The following is a 21588-nucleotide window of genomic DNA, read 5'->3' on the forward strand; positions in this document are numbered from 1 at the left end:
GCACAAATTTCTTCAAGTTGTATACAAAGCAAAACAAGTAGGCAATGAATACACACTTTAAAAATCTGTCATTGTGGATCTGGGAACCCCATGTACATCCAGAAATGGGGGTGTACACAGACCAGTATGACCGCGAACTGGTCCACCAGGAACCAGGCAGTTTCGAGCGGTTCAAACACAAATAACTTCATACAGGTTCCAACCAGTTAGTTGACCCAACCAGCCCAGCCAGTGGGTTTGACTGAACTAGTTTGGGGAACCATGGTTCAGTCCAAATTTGAACCAAATTCGTACCAAACCGTCGCAACCAGTCCGTGCATACCCCTATCCAGAAAACCCTTTTATACTGAATTCTCTAAGGACACCCACATTTACATATACATAAACTTTAAAAGATACCTGCGGTAGTAGTGTGTAAGCTCTCAAACACAACCTCACACTTTCTGTGAGTATTTTTATTATAAACTAATGCATTGACAATTTTTATCTATATCCTTTTAATAAGCTTCACAGTCATTGCATTTTAGTGCCATAAGGAGATGTGATAAGATACTCTCTAAATGCACTAATACTTTAATGATTACAGTGAGCAAGCCATGCAATTGGCTTCACTATTTTAACAGGAGACATATTCAAGTGTGACTCCCGAGACTCTGATGCATTCTCTTATAAATAAATGCAAAAATAAATATATAAATCAAGAAGTTAGTAACTGCTCACTCTATCAAGCATTACCAGACATGTTTTCTATGAAAAAAATGTACCTTTTTGGTTAATTTTTTCTGGGGGTAGTGGTGAATATCACTCATTTAATCACTAGTCATGTAGCACTGATATATCTCATGACTAGCGATTTAAGTGGTGAGATATTTTTTGATAGAACTTGAACAAAAATAAAAACCACTACATACTTTATAGATTCCATAAGCCATGTCCATACCAGTGTCCAAGATTATAATGGGCAGCATGCAGACTAGCACTCCACCAGCACAAAGCCCCATCCTGACTCCACCTATTTCCTCTGAGTTCCTTCCCACTTTTCTGCAGCCACCATGCCACATTTACACTGTTACCATGGGTCCCCTGAAAAGGGCTTTCCTGGTAACTCTTGAAGCTGCAGAAATGAGGCGGAAATGGAGAAAATGACTTCCGCTACAGTGCAAGCTCCCTTCTGGATGTTAGCCACTATAAGTCAATTTTGTTTGGTTTCTTAAATTGAATTTTTAAAATTGAAAATGTAGCAAGTTTTAATTTATGGGAGAACTTACAGTTTTTCTGTAAGAAACAGAAAGGTCCTTCAGAACATCTCCACTTAAAACATCCAGAGCCCTAAAGGCAAAGATACAACTGAGACTCAGTGGTGGTACTTCATTCAACCAGGCATGCTAAAGTACAGTGACATAGAAAGCAAACATTTGAATTCTATGCACGGTATAATACATGGGCCCTAAAATCGTGGAATGTGTATCTAACCAGATTGAGAAAAAGATTCTATATTGATTGGGACAAATACTGTTATTGCAGACCTTAGAATTTTAACTGCCCCACTAAATATTACATACTGTTTTTCTTCCAAGGCTTAAAGTCAACTCCAACGTTTTTGTGGGATGATTTTCTTGAGTAATGTAATAAGAGGCAGAGACAGAGCGCGCAACAGAGAGCAGGCGAGAGAGGGGGGGGCAGAGGGCGCGCGCGCGAGAAAGAGACAGAGGGGGGCGCGCGCGCGAGCGCGAGCGGCAGGGGCAGAGGGGGCGCGCGCGCGAGCGCGAGCGGCAGGGGCAGAGGGGGCGCGCGCGAGCGCGAGCGGCAGGGGCAGAGGGGGCGCGCGCGAGCGCGAGCGGCAGGGGCAGAGGGGGGGCGCGCGAGCGCGAGCGGCAGAGGGGGCGCGCGCGAGCGCGAGCGGCAGGGGCAGAGGGGGCGCGCGCGAGCGCGAGCGGCAGGGGCAGAGGGGGGCGCGCGAGAGCGCGAGCGGCAGGGGCAGAGGGGGGCGCGCGCGAGCGAGAGCGGCAGGGGCAGAGGGGGGCGCGCGCGAGCGAGAGCGGCAGGGGCAGAGGGGGGCGCGCGCGAGCGAGAGCGGCAGGGGCAGAGGGGGCGCGCGCGAGCGAGAGCGGCAGGGGCAGAGGGGGCGCGCGCGAGCGAGAGCGGCAGGGGCAGAGGGGGCGCGCGCGAGCGAGAGCGGCAGGGGCAGAGGGGGGCGCGCGCGAGCGAGAGCGGCAGGGGCAGAGGGGGGCGCGCGCGAGCGAAAGAGAGAGGCAGGGGCAGAGGGCGCGCGCGCGAGAGAGAGGCAGGGGGCCAGGCTGAGGGGGCGCCGGGGTGGGCGGGCCAGAGAAGGGCACAGGCCAAGGGGGCACCGGGGCGGGCGGGCACCAGAGAGGCCGGGGCGGGCGGGCGCCAGAGAGGCCGGGGCGGGCGGGCGCCAGAGAGGCTGGGGCGGGCGGGCGCCAGAGAGGCAGAGGGAGAGAGAGAGAGAGAGAGAGAGAGAGAGAGAGGACACGATGATGGTATGATGGCTCTCCACAAAATATTTCCCAAGATGATGTAGTTAGTTTTGCTCTACAACTCCACTTCTCTGAGGGCTGGAGCTTAGCTTTTTCTTTTTTTAATGATAGCCGGGAATCTGGGGGAATCTGGGGAAATGATACGAGGAATGCGAATCTGGCACGATTCCAATCTAATCTGGTGTGATTTGATTTGGACCCGAATCTAGCCAATGGACCACATGGGTGATTTATTCTGTCTCCGAATCAGCTAAATTTGGGTACATATCTGTTTGTATCCAGATCAATTTGCACATCCTTAATCTCAAATGTGATATTGTTCATCTCCTATAATCAGGCTCTGTACTAGAGGCCTAGAAAAGATCAAATTTAACTCTGATTTTCAAAAAGGGATTTGGGGGTGGGGGGGATCTAGGAAACTACAGGCCGGTTAACTTAACTTCTGTGGCAAACTGATGGAAAGCATTCTCAAAAGATAAACTTGTTCAGCACATAGAACAGGCCCTGCTGAACGAGAACCAGCACAGCTTCTGCAAGGGCAAGTCTTGCCTCACTAACCTTTTGGAGCTCTGAGAGCATCAACAGGCATGTGGATAAATGACACAGTATACTTGGACTTACAAATTATTTTTGACAAAATTCCCCACCAAAGCCTCTTGAGTAACCTTAGCATTCATTGGATAAGGGGACAGGTACATGTGTGGATTGGCAACTAGTTGAAGGACAGGAACAGAGGGTATGAATAAATGGACAGTTTTCTAAGTGGAGGGAAGAAAGAAGTGGGGTGCCCAAGGATCTGTACAAGGACCAGTGCTCTTTAACTTGTTCATATAGGATCTAAAAGTTGGGGCAAGCAGCGAATGGCCAGCAGGTAAGCAGCGAATGGATGATACCTAGCTATTTAGGGTAGGGGAAACAAAACAGATTGTGAGCAGCTCCAAAAGGATCTCTCCAAACTGGGGGAGTGGGCGACCAAACGGCAAATGCAGTTCAATGTAAGCAAGTGTAAAGTGATGCATATTGGGACAAGAAACCCCAAATTCACATATGCACCGATGGGGTCTGAGCTGTCAGTGACTGAACAGAAGAGAGATCTTGGGATTGTGGTGGAAGGCTTGTTGAAAGTGTTGACAGTGCTCGGCAGCTGAGAAAGAGGCCAATTCCATGCTAGGGATCATCAGGAAGGGGATTGAAAATAAAAATGCTAATATTATAATGCTCTTATACAAATCTATGGTGTGGCCACATTTGGAGTACTGCTTACAGTTCTGGTCACTGTATGTTAAGAACTGCAAAGGGGCCCGAAGAGGGCAACCAAGATTATCGGGGCCTGGAGAACCTTCCTTATGAGGCAAGGCTACAGCATCTGAGACTTTTTAGTGTGGAAAAGGAGACTACACGGAAACATGATAGAGGTGTATAAAATTATGCATGGAGTAGAGAGAGCGGACAGAGAGAAATTTTTCTCCCTCTGTCATAACACTAGAACCGGGGGTCATCACATGAAACTGAAGGCAGGGAAATTTAGGACTGACAAAAGGAAGTACTTTTTCACACATTGCATAATTAATCTATGGAATTCCCTGCCATGGGATGTGGTGATGGCCACTAGACTGGATAGCTTTAAAAGGGGCTTATACAAATTCATGGACAGTCATGGCCAATAGCCACCTACTAGTCTGGTGGCTGTAGGCCACCTCTAGCCTCAGAGGCAAGATGACTCTAAATACCAATTGCAGGGGAACCACAGCAAGAGAAAGGACATGCTCTCATCTCTTGCCTGTGGGCTTCTAAGGGGCATCTGGTGGGCCACTGTGTGAAACAGGATGTTGGACTAGATGGGCCTTGGGCCTGATCCAGCAGGGCTGTTCTTATGTTCTTATCTTAGGAGTATGAAAAGGAGAATAAGGAAATACGAAAGGTGAAATCAGGGGGAGAGAGAGAGGTGGGTCATCTTGAGTGTAATGGTCTCTTATAGCTCAAACTATCATCATTTTATATGGTGATCTTATCATTCAAACAGATATTGAAGAAGAAAAAAGGGTAAAATAACGAGACATCTGCCTTCACAGAACCCCAGAGCACATAATCCTCCCCCTCCTCCCCCTAACCCAATAATTTTAAAAATCTATGTTTGGAATTTGATTCAAGCACTCTTTAAAGAAGAACAGTGGACCATTCAATTTTTAAAAAATACATGCACACACTTAATTTCATTTCTTCTGCTATATCTGAAATTTGGTTGGCAAGGAATGAAGCTATTTGGGTGTTCACAGCTGCTTGGTAGAAAATTCTGAGACAACTGGTTGCAGACATGAAATGCTACTGTTCCACCCGTGCTTTAAGACTACATGCAGAGTCAGGGCCTACCTTGTTTCAAGTATAGCTGCCATATTTAGTACTATGAATTGCAGGCAAGACTGTTTCAACTGTTCAGCGTTATACATTGCTGCAAATTCCAGCAGCTCAGCAGCATTCTTTAAAGTAACTACAAATGAGGGGGAAGAAAAAAGTGAATTATTTACTATTCTTTATGACTTGAGTAAGACAAAAAACCTCTTTTCCATAAGCCCTTAATGATGGGCCATATCAAGCACTAGAGGAATTCTAGCATCCATACTCTTGTGCACGTTTTGAGAACATGCACTTTGCAACAATATATAATACAGTGAACATGTCATAGGTTGACATTCATGCAAACAACTGCATGATCATAAAATGAACAAGTAGTATTACAATTAGAGTCAACCCAACACATTTCTGAAACAAGAGAAACACTCACGTTTTTCCGTAATCACTACTTCACATATTTCTTTCAGTCGTGACATAAGGAGCTGGTCTGCTACCACAAGAACATTGCATATGAATTCCACATTTTGTGATTCTGGAAATAATTGAAAACTGCATCTTTAGCTTGTACTATTATTCATTCATTCACTCGATTTTTATACCACCCCTCCGAAAAGACTCAGGGTGGTAACAGAAGCCATTAAAACCAACAACAATTAAAACATAAATATAAATATAAACACCAATTAACAATTAAAACATCTTTAAAAACAATTAAACTATCAGAACAATTATAACCCTGAAAATCAGGTTAGAACATTAAAACAATTAAAACTAATTAAAACTCTGGAAGGCCAGGCCAAACAGCTAGGTTTTGAGGGCTCTCCTGAAGGTCAATAAAGAATTAAGATGGCAGATTTCTGCTGGAAGTGCGTTTCACAGCCCAGGAGCAGCTACAGAGAAGGCCCACCTCTGAGTTGCCACCAAATGAAACGGTGGTAACTGAAGGCGGACCTCCTCAGATGACCTTAACGTGTGGTGAGGATCATGTAGAAAAAGGCACTCTCTAAGATTTATTATTTATATCCTGCCATATCAGATAAAATCCCAAGGCAGCTAACAAAAATACAACACACAAATATCATATGACAAAATTAAAGTGTACATTAAAAACAATATATCACAACAAACAGAGAAAGGAATAAATTAAATAACGATAGCAGCAAGCCAGCAGACTGAGCAGTAAATCAGCAAAGCACTCAGAGCCCAAAGGTGTGGAAGAACAGAACTGCCACTCGGTGTTCCCTCTAAGGCGTGCACACATATGCGTGCTCACACATTTTTTATTTCTGCTCAGCTTATTTTAGATCCCGCTCAGGTTGAATTGGGAAGGCTCCACTCTGAATGCATGTGCGCACACACTGCCTTGATGCTGCTGCCCAGAACAAAACTCATTCTGCACACAGATGAAAAGAATTAGAGAGAACACTGCTGCCACTGCCTGTTACAAAAGCAGACAAAGTTGGGAAGGAGCATTCCACAATCTGGGGGCAATAACAGAGAGGGCCCTGTCCTGCAGGCATGACAACTGAGCATCCCTTCATGTTGGCATGTGGAGCAAACCCCGCTCCTCTGACCTTGTGCAGTGGGCAAACACCTGAGGGAAAAGGCATTCCTTCAAATACTTGAAGCCTAGGCTGCTAAGGGCTTTAAAGGTAATCACCAGCACCTTGAACTGGGCCTGGAAACAGAGAGGCAGCCAGTGCAGCTCTTTAAGAATGGGAGTGATCTGCTTCCAACACATCAGCTCCGGTGAGAATCCTGAAAGATGCATTTTGCACTAGCTGAAATTTCCAGATGAGCAGCCCCATGTAGAGTGCACTGCAGTAGTCCAAACACGACATGAATAAGGCACAGGTAACTGTAGCCAGATCTGCCTTCTCCAGGGGTGGGCACAGCCAGCTCACCAGACAAAGCTATGCAAAGGCACTGCTGGAAACAGCTGCAGCCAGAACATCCAGGAACAACGCTGGGTCCAGAAGAACCTCCAGACTGTGGACATGTTCTTTCAGAGCCAGCGCAAACCCACTCAGAACAGGATGATAACCTAATCCCAGATCAGCTTTCCTACTGACCAACAGCACCTTCATCTTGTCAGGATTAAGCACCAGCTTATTAGCTACATCTCTTACAATGGCTCCAAACTTTGGTTCAGATCTTCCACTGGCTCCTTGGGATCAAGTGACAAACTGAGACAGATCTGCGTTTCATCAGCATACTGATGGCACTTCAGGCCAGATCTCTGGAGAGCCTCTCCCAGCAGTTTCATATTGATGTTAAGTAGCATGGGAGACAAGATCCAACCCGGCAGGAAGCTTATGGCCAAGCTTATAAGCTTATGACCAAGGGCTGCGTAGTACTCACACAGCACCACCTTCTGAAACCTCCCATCAGGGCTGGACCGCATCTAGTCCAAGACCAGTCCCCCAATCCACATCCCTGAGAGGCAGTTCAGAAGGAAAGCATAGCTGATGTTAATAAACACCACTGAGAAATCCAGTAGAACCAACAGGGACTCATTCTTCCTTTTCAGTTTTCAACATAGATTGTCCACCAGGGTAACCAAAGCAGTTTCAGTTCTAAACACAGAGCAGAAGCAAGGCTGAAAAGGGTCTAGAAAGGATGCCTCATCCAAGACCCCTTGCCTGAATGAGAAGTATCCATCCCATCACCTTGCCCACAAAGGGGAGATTAGAAACCAGGCAGTAATTCTACAGGTTTGAGGGATCAAGGGGAGGTTATTCAAAAGAAGTCTTACCACTGCCTCCTTGATGCACAGTGTTACCCTTTATGACCCATCTCCTAGCTGAAATAAGCTCACATTCTAACATATGCACTGTGAGTCAACTCACTCATCTCTAAATGGTTGCACTCTTCAAATGATTAGATTGGAAAGTGCTCTCCAAAAGCATTAGTCCTATTCCATCTCTCTGTCATGCCACATTCACACAAAAGCATCTATTCTGCTCCTTCCTTCTTGGTGGGTAATGGCGTACCAGGACCATAAGGTCCCACAAACGCCACCTACTGGAAGTCCAAAAAAGAGCACAAATGTCCAGAAAAAGAGATGGTTTTATAAATATTCAAAAAGATTAGTTGACTTGAGGAACCTCCACAAAAGAGAGGTAGCAATCTTCCAATTCTGCTCCTTCCAGCTATCTACAGCCTACTATACATTTATTTGCTACTTACAGAGCCTGCCTCTACCCTTCCCATCTTGGTTTGGTTCTTAGAAAAGGCAGGTTGTCATTTTAAAATTAACCAGTATTCTTTAATTAGCCCCCATTCTTAGCAATCATATTCTCATCTGCAATGGATTTGCACACTATTATCTCAGTCTACTTCATTAATTTGGTCCTTGCCAAATCAAAGATTACTTCCCAACTGCTATCCTAGCCACAGACATCTTCAATGGAGTATTTCTCAAAGGGACTCCCAATCATGCTATTCAGGCTTATTCTGTGCATGCCTCACCTTTTATTGTAAGAGCTTCATCAGTGTAAATATAATCCAGAATGACCTGCAGAATGTCAGAGGGGAATGGCATTTCCAGAGCTGCACAACATGATGCCTAAATTAAAATGAAACACTTATTTCAAGTTAAATTCCTCTTAAGACCCAATAGAATTCCTATGAACTTTGAGGAAAGTCTTCAGATTTCAGAGACGAGATATGCCTACCTTGGCTGGTGTACCAACACCATGAGGGAAAGAAACCTCAATATTATGTAAGCATGTCTTCTTTTCAAATGATTCTGGTAAGATTATTCAGATTGTCTCTGCATAAGGTGTGACTGAATGACTGTCTATTCCATTCAGTGGAGAGATGTGAGAGAATCACTTGCCTCTAGCCGAGGCTAACTAGAAGGTGGCTATGCCAGATACATCTCATGCTGAGACAAAATAGGCAGCTTCCTCCATGTGCAGGTATACTAGGCTCACAGCAGACTTCCGATTCATTTTTTCTGACACAAAGTTGGAAAGTTACTAATGCAGTGCATCCATGACTCATCAGCTGCTTTCGGCTACTGAACTAAATACAAACATTCACATACACTTCTGATCATGGTGCTCTGTAGACATAACAGGTTTGTTTAGCACGTGTTCAGTTTTGGAAATTAAACAAGGGCTTCCATCAGTTCTTTTACAGCTACTAGTGATCCATGAGTACTTCCTATATTATATATAGAAATTTAAGGAGGACTTGATCCAACAGTTTCAAGTTTGTTTGTTTTTAAACCTTTGACTCAAGATGAACTGATTGGTATCCCGAGTACCAATTTCTTGGATGTGAACTTGGGTTACTGTTGCATATTTTTAACCACAGCATTGTGTGTGTACTGTTAATGATATCAACAAGTCATGAATGGTATATAATTCAGATTCAACCCAAGACCAACTCAGACAAGTTGAAAAATTATCATTCATCACTACATATAAACATATCACTAGAAACCCAAGAGTTTTAGAACCACTAGCTACCAACAGTCAGCCTGTGGAAGATAGTACAGACATACCTCGTTACTCACAAGAGCTCAGTTTCCCGCCTACAACCAAAAATAATGAAACCACAAGGAACGAGTCATTACACCTATGGGGATGGGGGGGGGATTTAGGTTCCTGCATGAGTGGGAAAGGGGGAGGCAGCAAAAATAACGCAAAGTGAGCATTGTACTGTGCTCTGCAAGTCTGCATGTGCCCAGCAATGCCTCTCAAAACTGTCAATTTAGCCTATTTTCCTGTGAAAGATAGTGGGGGTGAGGGTTCTCTTTTTAAAAACAAGAGCCACAAAATGGCTCCTTTTCTTAAAATGGCATCCAGAAATGACCTCTGAGGTCATTTCCAGCCAACCAAACTGTGGATAAGCAACATTAACCCCTTATTTGCCAGGTTTTTCTTGTGTATGCTGAGGTTGGGTGTCAATCACCGACTGCGGATACACAAAATCATGGATAGCAAATCTGTTTATGGCAAGTTTATGGCACCTGTTTATGGCACCTGTATCAACAAAGTTATTGTTTTGCCAGGCACTGGGGAGTTGCGACTTTCATCCATTTGTATTTAATTATTTTATTAGTTATTACTTCTATGTTATATTTTACTAATTTTACTGTATTGATGACCACACATCAATGGTGCCAGCAGCATCATCACCTCATCCAGCCAATCAAGGTAAAAATCACAGAGTGGACATAGGCGTGAAAAAGAATGCACTGCAGCTGGCAGGGTCAGGTTTCTGATCTGAGGAGCAAGCAATTCAGACGCAAGCAGCAGCAACACTGCTTCCCTAAGAAAGCAATGGGATTGCTCAATCCTTCCTTGGAATTGCTCAAGTCTTCCTTCCAAACTGCCTCAGGAGGAACAGAGAAAAGGTAGATTAGGGTAGACTACCAAACCTTGTGCCCAGCCTCAGAGAGGTCTGCAAGGCTGGGAAAGGAATGCTCTTGTCCCAGAACGTCTGTAACTTAGCATAAAGTCCGCAAGTCCCACACACTTCTCTAGTTATTTCAGTTAAATAGCACCAGGGAGAGAGGAAGAAAGATCTTGCATCTGTGCTCTGCCCAGATGCTGCAGGATTCCTTAATAGCATATATGTGCAGCCCTTTTCCTCTCCATTTTTTAGGCAAAATAGTTTTCAAATCTAATTCTGGCATATGAAATCTCTATTTTGTCTATTAGTGGCCATGTTTTGCTTCCAAACAGATTGGCACAGAGCCACTAACTTGCTATTAGTGAAAACAATGCCATTTATAAAAGCTTCCTGCAAGAACGTAGCCTATTTCCCTATAGATATATATCAGCCAATATAGTCATAAAGAAACATTAAGTTGCCATAAGTTAACTGCCATTAAAAGCCCATCATCAACATAGCACAGTTAATGGCGCATGGTATACTAATATACAGCTAGTGTAAGAGGTCCCTTGTGCTCAATACTGTTTACATAATCAAGGATGCAAAAGACAAGTTTTGATTCACTGCTGATGGTTTTTACATTTTTGCATGGACACAGCCTTCTATTTTGCAGACTGACCAATACTGTTTTATGAAGAAGCTCCCTTCTCCCCACAGTCCCCAATTAAACATTTTTGCAAAAAGTTATAATAAGAAGTGCAATGTGTCTACTAGCACACATACCTCAATCCAGGAGCTGCTTAGCATGCTACGAAAGTAGTCTGAAAAGGAAGAGAGTACACTTAGACACGCACAAGCAGACAGAGATAACAAACCAAGCAACCCAAATTCCTTACATTATACCTACCAAGTCTAGCGCAGAGAACACATTTGTGACATGGAAATTCCTCTCCATCTATGGACTTCATGGTCACATCACAGAGGTATGAACTACAAAAAAGGTAAATATTTTGAAGAGTCAGTTGTTAAATACTAGACAGTTAAATCCAGTAGTTTCTCTCTGTACTCAACATGCAAGCACGAGTGGGGGTTTTGTTTTTAAAGAACACAGAAACAGTTGTCAACGTGATGTTCTGCATCATGTTTTACAATGACAATGCAGCCTGAGCATATGAAATGAAAAGTTCCAGAAGGCAGTAATGAAAGATTGGGCCCTATCTTTCCCCACTCCCTCCCCCTCAGCACCATAAGCCACAGCACAGTAATGTGCTTGCTATTCAGAGGGGTTTACCATCTGAGTAAGAGGTACAGAAAAAGTGAAGGCAGGCAATAAGGGACTGGGGCGGGGGGGAATAGCAAGGGTTTGGGTTGCATACAACTCTCCAGATCTACAATCTAAGGCTTGCACATACCCTTAACTCTCCTGAAAAGTGGTATAAAAGTTACTTATTTATTTTTACATTTATATCCTGCTCTTCCTCCAAGGAGCTCAGAGCCCAAGGAGTACATGATTGTTTATTCTCACAGCCACCTAGGGAGATAGGTTAGGCTGAGAGATAAGTGACTAACCCATAGTCACCCAGTGAGTTGCATGGCTGAATGAGGATTTAAAATTGGGTCTCCCCAGTCCTAGGTCCAACACTCTAACCACTACACCATACTACTACATACATACCTCATTATCCTCCTCCAAGACTCTGACCAGATCAGAAACTGCTTTTAATAGGAGCAGCAGGGTAAGGGTAAGTGAAAGCCTAACACTTCCTTTCCCTTGAACAGAATTCATAAAGTAACATCTGACCAGACTTGTTGTATGCTTGGCCTTAGAATATTGTTCTCCCACCTCGAAACTCACCATTTTTTCTGGTTTAGCTTTGGTTTATTGCCATTTTTTCTGTTGACAACATTGATTCTTCCATTTTCTATCCTGACTCCATCTAACCTGCAAGAGGGGAAGAAACCTCTATTACCGCATAACATTTTAACAAACACATTGCAAAGGGAAAGCCATTTTGATCATTTTGCTGTGCGGTGGTATGCTAAGAAAACAATGAAATACAAGTGGTAAAAAGCCACTGAGGAATGACCGTTGCTCAAGATTGATATAGAGAAAAGTTATTCAGCTTCTTTACATTCCTTAAATTATGCCAACATATTATTTTGGCCCAGAAAAGTGAATGTGAGCTTTTATGTATATTTTTTCCAAGATGGGAAAGAGTGTTCTGGTACAAGCATTTTTTAAAGAGACATTCTATTATCCTAAAAGATGTACAGTGGGATGCTAGAGAAGCCTGACGAAAAAGCTGTACTGTGTGACCTTTGAGGAACTTATAGGGGTTCAGAGGACTGGGCCTAAGACTCCCAGTTCTTTCACTCTTGGATAGCTGAAGCGGAGCATAGCTCTTTTGTACAGCATCCCAAGAGCCCAGAAACCAAGTCACTGGTGCATCTGGGTAGGACTGTTTTGTTGTCATGTAAGGTTTTATAGCATGTGGCAGAACTTAACAGCTTTGCTTTTACAGTGCAAGGACAGAATGGCACAAACCACTGCTTGCCTTTCAAAAGTAGTCTTTAGAACTGGGCTCAACAAGGAAGATCCAAGCAACGAGGAGTTGTGCTCGTTCTCCTACCTTTAAGGAGACTTCCTACCAATGTAGGATCACTGCCACCATATACTGTACAGCAGCAAAATTCTCATGAGATGATGAGGTACATATTGGCAAATATCCCTTCTGAAGGTATAGATCTGAACACAGTTCCTTTTGACAGCAACTTCACACCAGAGCACAAGGGTTTAACCTGAAGATCAGGCTATTAGACCAAAACAGATACATACCTTGAGCTTAAGTTGGCAAGTCCATACTTCTTTGCAGCAACCTGCAACATTTTAATGAGATTCACTTCCTCCCCAACACCTTTGCATTTCTTAGAAGCAGACTTGGGTTTGCTCTTCTTTTTTTCAGCTACCATGTGTGCTTGATTACTTCTGTAAACCTCAAGCGCAGACTTTTTATTAATATCTCCATTAAAAGTTATTTTATTCAGGTTTGTCATTAAGGTGTCTTGATTCTCTTCTGTTTTTTCTTTGTATATCATTTTGGGCCTGTGACCATGAATTAGGAGATCACATGAGTCTGTGTAAATGTACTGTAGAAGGTACATAAACAAGTCTGGGTGAAGTTTTTCAATTACAAAGAGATCACAACCAACATCATCTTCAGCTTTGCGATAAAGATCAGCAGGATCTAGCCAATTATGATCTGAAACAAAGAGCTTCCGGAAAAAATCAGAGCGCATTGCCAAAATATACTTGTGCACAGGAAAAATCCTGGTGCCAACCTGAAAAGTCACATCATGGATGGTGTCCATAACTTCTGCTTCCCCAAGCAATTTACTAAAATCTTCAGCAAAGTTAGACATCGACACACTTGGAATTTCATAGAGGCTGGAAAACAAATAATGCTATTATAAATACACTTTGAAGAGGTCTACTTTAGTTTTCACTTCACACTATTAAAAATATTAACACTTGCTTAATGAAAGAGGTGGAGAGGTTCTAACTAGTACTGTGTGACTCCCCCACCCCCCGCTTATTCCAAACAAATATTTATTTATTTATTTATTTATTTATTTATTTATTTATTTGATTTATATACCGCCCTTCCAAAATGGCTCAGGGCGGTTTACAATTAAAACAAACTTATAAAACAATGAGAAGCTAAAACAAATTAAAAACAATAAAACAACAACTAACAATTTAAAAACATTTTAAAACAAAAATTAAACATTGTCCCCAGACCCCAGCTCAAGAAAACATGTAGACTTAGTATGGAAGAAAAGGGCCACAACTTTGTTAACTATTACACAAGGCATGGCAGACTGGAACACCAGGTGATTAATCACCCTTAGAGAACAGTGCGGGCCAATAGAAGCAGGTCAGAACTCTGAAATCCTACCCAGCGCCCTACTGGGCGACACACCCTGGCTCGGGAATGGGCAGGTACACTCCACCCAATTCCTTCAAAGCCGACCCCCCCTTCTGTAAGAGAGGATCTGGATACTTCTAGGCATTTGTCCACCCCGGACCGCACAGCCCAAAGGTTGGAGAAGTCCTGAAGCAGGGTTCATGGCAATCATTCTCCCCGTGCCGCACAGGCTACAAAGGAGCGATTAACCAATCACCCCTTTTACATATCCAAGGGTGCTCACCAATGTTCTAACCCTCAAATTACCACCCAGCCCGCACTGTTCCTGCCATTGTGGCTGACCTAACTCTAACTACGCACCCAGGACACAGAACGGAGTAGGCGGAAAAACCCCCAACAGTGGCCAATGTGTTGGGAGCAAAAAATTCCTACTCGGCCCCTTCAGGCGGCCAGTCGCTAGACCCGCTCTGTACCGGGGAGGGAGGGAGGGGAGAGCTCCTTCTCCTGTGATTGCCTGGTCCCAACTGAAGAGAGAATGGAGAATGAATGGAGAATGGGGCGGGGATCGGTCAATCCTGGCCGAAACCCCACCCCTTGACCAAAAGGGTCAAATGGAACCCTTCCTGGGGTATCAAAAGAAACCTCTGAAGTAGGGATGTGCTGAAACGCGATTTGGGCATCCGAATCACGGGCATATCCCTTTGTGTGCGCAGAGGCCATGTGTGCAGGGGCTTCTGGGAGACACCTCGCTGGCGCATGGGCATAGCTGGGGGGGCGGGCACTGGGATTACGGCAATGGTGGCCATTGGAGAAGAAGCAGGTATGAACCTGCTCTGCTCCACATTAAAGGGGCTGTGTAAGTCCTCCTTTTAAAAAGGGATGTACCCATGATTTGGATGCCTGAATCATGTTTCGGCACATCCCCACTGTGAAGGAAAGCACTGTATTGCTACCTTTACGTTAGAAGTGTAGATTTGGCAACTGCAAGGAACAATTCAGCACACATACAAAACCTCAAAAAGTAGGGGTCATCTGGAAATTCCTTGGTGTAACCTTTGGCTTAACTGTTGATACAAAGTATCTTTAAATAATGGCAGCACCATTTTTCTATACTAGTTAAACAGTATTTTAAGTTATCTCTCATTTTTATGTATGATACCACCTTAAAGTTTATCTTGTGCTCTTAACTGAATATCACCACCCCAAGATAATTATTTATTTATTTAGCAGATTTGTATAATGCCCAAAACTCAAGTCTCTGGGTGGTTTACAACACAACAATACAACGAATAAAAAGGTTAACACATTACAATAATGTAAGATTTAAAACAATGTTAAAACTATTAAAACAGTGAGGCGGGTCTCACGATCCGTGAGACCCGCTTTGGCTGGGTTTGCAGGGAGAGCGGGCTAAGGATCGGCCGTCCACACAACTTCCGGCTCCGTGACGGAGCAGGCTGGGGAGTTCGGGGGCCGCACTCCCCTTACTGGAGAGACCCCCGGAGCCGGGAGGAGGCTTTTTGCCTCCCCTCCGGGGGGCTACTCACGATTTTGAAAACCAGATTTGCGGAGCTCTTGCTCCGTAAGCCTGGTTTAAGGGGAGGGGTACTTAGGCAGGTTAACTGCCTGGAGCCTCCGGGCTCGCCTGCGAGCCCGGTGGCTCACATGGTCAGCCGAAATCGGGCTAGGCTCCCCTATCGGGCCAGCCAAAATCAGGCTAGGCTATATCAACAAGAACAACTCTGTGCAAACACTATTATCTAACATTTTCAGACAAGTTATTCCCATAAATAGTGGAAGTATACCTTGTTTTAGGATCTGACTGTAAAACAGCAAAGTTACAACCATTAGGATCCGTGGTAACACTGACAGCTCTGTGAACAAAAGTAAGCTTCTCAAGTCGTATTCGTTCATATACATTGTTCATATCACAAGATGAAACATCATTGGAGGAATTCTGAAGGTTTGACACAATCTCTGTTAAAAACATGGAGAGCTTTAAGTAGAATTTAACTGAGGAAGTAAAAATAAAACATTCCTGGAATAAGATGGTATAAGGGTGATGAAATACACATTTCCACACTTCAAAGCTTTTTCCAATGACCTTCTTTAATGAGCAATTAGAAGTTAAAAGTTTTAAAACCATTCAGGTTTAAAAACTTAAAAACTAAACCACAGATGTAGCAAAACAGAAAACGTTTCGATGTAAGACATCATCCTCAGTGCTTTCCAAAGGTGGCTGAGTCTTGTTCTTAAGTACAACTCCACACCATGATTCAGCTAAAGAACTGAAGGCTATCAACGAATCCTGTGTAGCTCCCAATATCACATACAGGAAAACAGTGGAAAGAGGGAAAAGAACACAAAAGCATAAAGAAGCTCATACACTCAATAACCAATGAATTTCATTGCTTCCCTCATTTCCTCTTTAACATTTATAGTTGGGTGCAACTGTTCTATATATATATAGCTTCTCTGACTTTTTCGTTTCCTCACATCTGTCTCCACAGCCAAGGTGAATATCTTTGTATTCACTACTCAGCCTCGATGTTGTTCTTTATCACGCACTGCCCATGGTTATGTTCTATCACCCCTTTTATCTGACACCTCCCCTCTTGTACCCTCTTGGGTAAACCCCAAACAGCTTTGGCTTCAAAGCCAGAAGCTGTTTGATCTAAAACTTTATTTAACAGCTCTGTGTGCACAGAAGATATTTTATTCATGCTATCTTTCAATTGAAACTGAAATGGATACTGAAGTCATAGGGCCGGCCCAAAGTCCAGCATCCTATATTTTATATTTAGATGTAGTCACGTGTCTCTCTACATTAATCGAGCAGAACCCCTGACTAGAGCAGTATGGGTCTGCTCTATAACAACATTATCCCAGGAAGGATAATCTTTTAATAACCTGTTCCACATATGCTTTCCCAGTCCATTTTAATGCAACCTTGACTACTACTTAAAGACACTAGGTGGCACCAGCTAGTTACTTTCATTCTGTCACTCTGCAGAAATTGTGTGTTTGTTAACAATCATCATTTCTTTCCAATGCTGAACATGATCAACTGGAGCTAGACCACTCACTTTTCCCAAATGGTTCAGTCTTCCCAGAGTGAACATAGTAAGAATTAAACTAACTGACCTTTCTTTTCTGAATTTTTATTCCCATCCATCCACTTTCCTTTGAAAGCTTCACCATCTTGGGTAACAAACATCATTTCATTCCTATTTAAACAAATATCTGACATGTAGACTTGGCGGCCATAGACCCATCGGCACTGCTTCATAGGACTGTTGGCAGATTTCCAGCAAAACACCTAAAATATGAGTGAAGTGTGTTGAGAAGTGGAAGAGATTTTTAAAAAGAAGCAAAGTTTTTGACACTCTCACATTTCTACAGCAGTTGAGCCTCCCATCCAATTCAAGTGCTTTGAATTGGATCCTTCGTGCATTAACAGCTCCTTTGGTGTCAATTTAACAGCCTATTGGGCTCTCCCTCTTCCAATTTGTCCTGACATACTGTATTTGCAGATGTGCACAATTTTAGCATGAGCTTTCCCACTTCCTAAAAGGACTTTGGCTTTATAGCTTTTTACTTTTTAAATTTAGTCATGACTAAGCACCACTGAAATCAATGAGAGAAATGGGTCATGACTAACTTAAGTCCATTAATTTCAATGAGAATTAATTATGACTAACTTACTCTGGATCCTGCCCACAATAATTTTTTAAATATAAATATATATACTTATATATTAAGTACAGATCTTTGCTGTTGCTGCTGATTAATTTATTATTTTTATTATTATTTATTTATTTACACAGTCAGACAGGTGTTATTAACTGGTTTGTTTTATCCAGACATCGAGTCCTTCCCAAGGACCTGGGATGGCTGAATTCTATCATCAATACTGTTGGTTATTATAGATATCGTCGCAGAATATAGGCTGTTCCCAGTAAAGCTGCTTTTTGTAATTGGCTGATGGTGATTTCTGTGGCCCCTATGGTGTTGAGGTGCTCTTCAAGGTGGTGGTGGTGGTGGTTGTTATTATTATTATTATTATTAGCAGAAGCAGGAGATATCTGTACTTGGCTGCTAAGGGTTGATGAGGGCTTTTACCAGAGCACTACAGCCATTTAAGAGACCACTCGAGGTAAGCATATAAAACTCTTTAATGGCCAAACTGATTGTAAATTATATTAACTAGATCTCATAATATGAAGCTTCTACTGGCTATTTTTAAATAACACATAAAGTTTGCAATCACATATTACATCTGACACATTCATTCCACTCCAACAAAGAGAGAGAGAGAGAGAGAGAGAGAGAGAGAGAGAGAGAGAGAGAGAGGGAGAGAAACCGGCCATTTGTTCTAAGTGAAGATAAAAAATTATTGTTTAATTTAGAAGCAAAGCAAGCATGCAGGAACTAATGTCTAGTTTCAATTATGATTTAACAGCTTCGTTCCAGCTGCTATGAAGTTGCAGAATTATATTAAGAACCGTTTTAAAAATATGTTTGTTTTTTCAAAAGGAAAGACAATCACAACAGTAACAGTTATTTTGCCAGGGTAGGGTAGGGGGCGCTATAGTGCCAAAGGGCTTCTGAAAGCATAGATTGGGTATATGATGGGGCCAGGACCTGCTGCTCCACCAGTCACTTTCCACCCCTTCCCTGCCTTCTCCTGCTCCAGTGTGAAAAAGAGACACTGAGTGTCTTCATTCATATTGCTGACAACATGGTGTGAGCTGCAAACCAGTCTTACCTACAGTGGGGTGAGACTGGGTAGATAGCCTCTCAAGGATTTACTGTCCCCAGGTTACACTCTTCATGTTTCTTTTCAGACACGTGCATCACTCATATGATTTGTGAATTATTCTAGAAGCCACATGCATGTGCGCGCACACACACTACAACACACACACTACAACACACCCATTGCAGCAACAAATGCATCTTTACCAGTGTATGCACATGAAGCAGGAGTTGTAGCAGCTCGGCTCGGTTTCCTGGAGTGTGTGCCAGTATCATATATGGGCACAATAACATGCTTTTGTTGCAGGCAACCTTTTACATGTGCACATACTTTGCTTTTATCAACTGCACAAGTATATGGTAGAAATGCAATCTGCAGAGCGCTTTCATATGCACAATAACTACTGTTGACAAATGTATTTGCATTTAGTGCCCAATGCCGTAACAACTGGATAGGGCAGTTCCAGGGTACACTTCATTTTAATAAAGAAACACAAAGTATCACACAGCGAACTTACTCTTCCAGCATGATCCAGAGCAAGAATGCAAATCCTCTGACCTCCATTTTCCTTAAGGTGTTGAGGAGCCACTCTATAATCCAAATATCCTCCACTAACAATCACCTTTCTTAGGTTTAGCTGCCTGAATGGTTGAACACAAAATAAACTTATTTACACAAACACACATCCACACACCCCAAAAAAGCATAATACCTTTAAAAAAATGCTACATTTACAGAACCATTTAAATCAGCACCTATTTAATGAATTAGTAAGGATATAAGAGAACCTCAGGATTGACAATTCAGCACAACTGCATGCAGTTTTTAGATGATGGGGGCCATCTTATGTATTTATTTATTCATACATTTTCTTATGTAAACTGCCTTGAGAACATTTGCTCAAAACCAATATATAAATCAGCAGCAGTAGTCATCATAGTGGTAGTACTAAATCAAAGGAGCAGCATCAAGTTTCCCACTGATAGAAGAATTCTACCTCTACTGTGGTAAGAGAACCAGTTATTTTTGCCCACACTTTCATTAGCATTTTGTCGCACTGCACATATTAACCACAGGATATGTGAAACATACATACTACATACACCTATGAAAAGCTATTTTTGTACAAAGAAAACCGCCACACACTTTGGATTGTGAAATGGTCATCTGAAGAACAAAGCAGAGGAAAAAAGGAACACGGATATCATTCAAAGCATGCACATAAGTGGCAATCTAGCCCAGCAAAATAGACTAAAACTAGATCCTTAATCTCAGCTGTGTTAATGAGAGAGCTCGTGACTCAGAGGTCTGTCGTATGAACTAGAAATTTCCCAGTTAGAAGTTCACCACTGCCATGAACTCATTTGGTGGCCTTAGGTAGGCTACTGCCCTTTCAGCCTCAGCCTCCTGTCTGTGCTATATGGACACAATCACCTTATTACTGAATTGTAAATATTATTGAGGTAATGTATGGGAAGCATTCTGAGCACCCTAAACACTATACAAATGTTAAGTAGGATGACTATAGAAGCATTCAACAATAAAGATTCAGGCTATACAACAATATTTGCATAAATACATATTTGCATGCTGAAAATGGGAAGGAGGAAGTGCCTGGCACCAGCAAAGAGTGTCCTTGTGTGTGCACATCAAAGGCAAGTTGTAAGAGAGCACAACTGGTGACACTGCACATCACGTGGCACGTCTGTTATGGCATCAGCCTTAGGTTCCAATTTCCCGGCTTTGTGGCACTTAAGCCAAAATGAGATAACCTTAACTCTGGTCTTAAACCAGCAGGTTTTTTGACGATGTAGTTTCCATGGTTTGTGAAAAGGAAATTTATCCTCCCTGATGTCACATTTAGTAGCATGTGCAGCACTACCTACACCAGTGCTCTGTCAGTCTGGATGGCAGCCAATGCTTTTGCAACACCTTACGCATCTACACACAAAACAACTAGTGTTCATCCTTCTACTTGAAGCCCTCTGCAAAACAATCCAAGTGGTTTAGGATCAGGATGTCAGCAATATGGGTCTGTTCAAACAGAAGGCGAAACCTACACCTACAATATAGTCTTTCAAACTAGCTTGCTAAAGTTTAAAGAGAAACTTCATCAAGGCTACATTTACAGATGTCTCTGAAGAAAAGCACTCACTTGGAAGCAATCTTCTTGCACTGATAGTCAGTAAGCAAATAGATATCTCCTCTTTCAGTAACACAAACGGTGCCACCATCACTCGCAGTGACAAAAAAGATAACAATGTCCTTGTGGTGCAGAGCCGAGACTTGGCGAGGAGCCGTTACACACTTCTCCCCATTAGGATCTAGCAAGTATCCTACAAAATAAGAAAACATCTGGAATATCAACCTTTTCAGATCCATAACTATTTGGCATTCAAGCACAATACCTCTAGTCAGAGTAAAGGCAGAAATACACACACATTCACAGCCCAACCAATATTACAACTGGGACTAAAATTTAGAATTTGAGAAGAGTTGGAAATTATCTATGAAGTCAGCTCACCATATGAAACTACCTTAAACAGAGCCAAACCTTTGGCCCACATAACTCACTAATGTGTCCACTAAGCAGCCGAATTGCTTCTATTCAGAGTCTTCTAAAGGACAGGTCATTTGCATTTGATCTGTATTTAAAGGTATTGTTAAGTCATCTTGAGGGCCCTTTTTAGGGCTGAAAGGCAAA

At 42.8% G+C, this 21588-nt stretch overlaps 1 protein-coding gene across 3 annotated transcripts in view; it reads right to left on the reverse strand.

The window, feature by feature from the left end:
- The window catches only part of IBTK (inhibitor of Bruton tyrosine kinase), a 59171-nt gene that overhangs the window by 13533 nt on the left and 24050 nt on the right, over positions 1–21588 (reverse strand). For all 3 annotated transcript variants that reach the window (XR_008314167.1, XM_053287084.1, XM_053287083.1), the window contains exons 8-19: positions 21040–21220; positions 19402–19525; positions 17270–17444; positions 15931–16102; positions 13036–13644; positions 12055–12141; positions 11107–11189; positions 10983–11020; positions 8322–8418; positions 5281–5382; positions 4869–4986; positions 1269–1329 (exon numbers count right to left, since the gene is read on the reverse strand). Coding sequence is in view for 2 of the 3 variants with exons in the window: in XM_053287084.1 (XP_053143059.1) it covers positions 1269–1329; positions 4869–4986; positions 5281–5382; positions 8322–8418; positions 10983–11020; positions 11107–11189; positions 12055–12141; positions 13036–13644; positions 15931–16102; positions 17270–17444; positions 19402–19525; positions 21040–21220 (1847 nt within the window). In the remaining variant the exon portion in view is untranslated. The remainder of the gene's footprint in view (positions 1–1268; positions 1330–4868; positions 4987–5280; positions 5383–8321; positions 8419–10982; positions 11021–11106; positions 11190–12054; positions 12142–13035; positions 13645–15930; positions 16103–17269; positions 17445–19401; positions 19526–21039; positions 21221–21588) is intronic.

The sequence above is a fragment of the Hemicordylus capensis genome, chromosome 1 (genome assembly GCF_027244095.1).
Source record: "Hemicordylus capensis ecotype Gifberg chromosome 1, rHemCap1.1.pri, whole genome shotgun sequence".
Lineage (NCBI taxonomy): Eukaryota > Metazoa > Chordata > Lepidosauria > Squamata > Cordylidae > Hemicordylus > Hemicordylus capensis.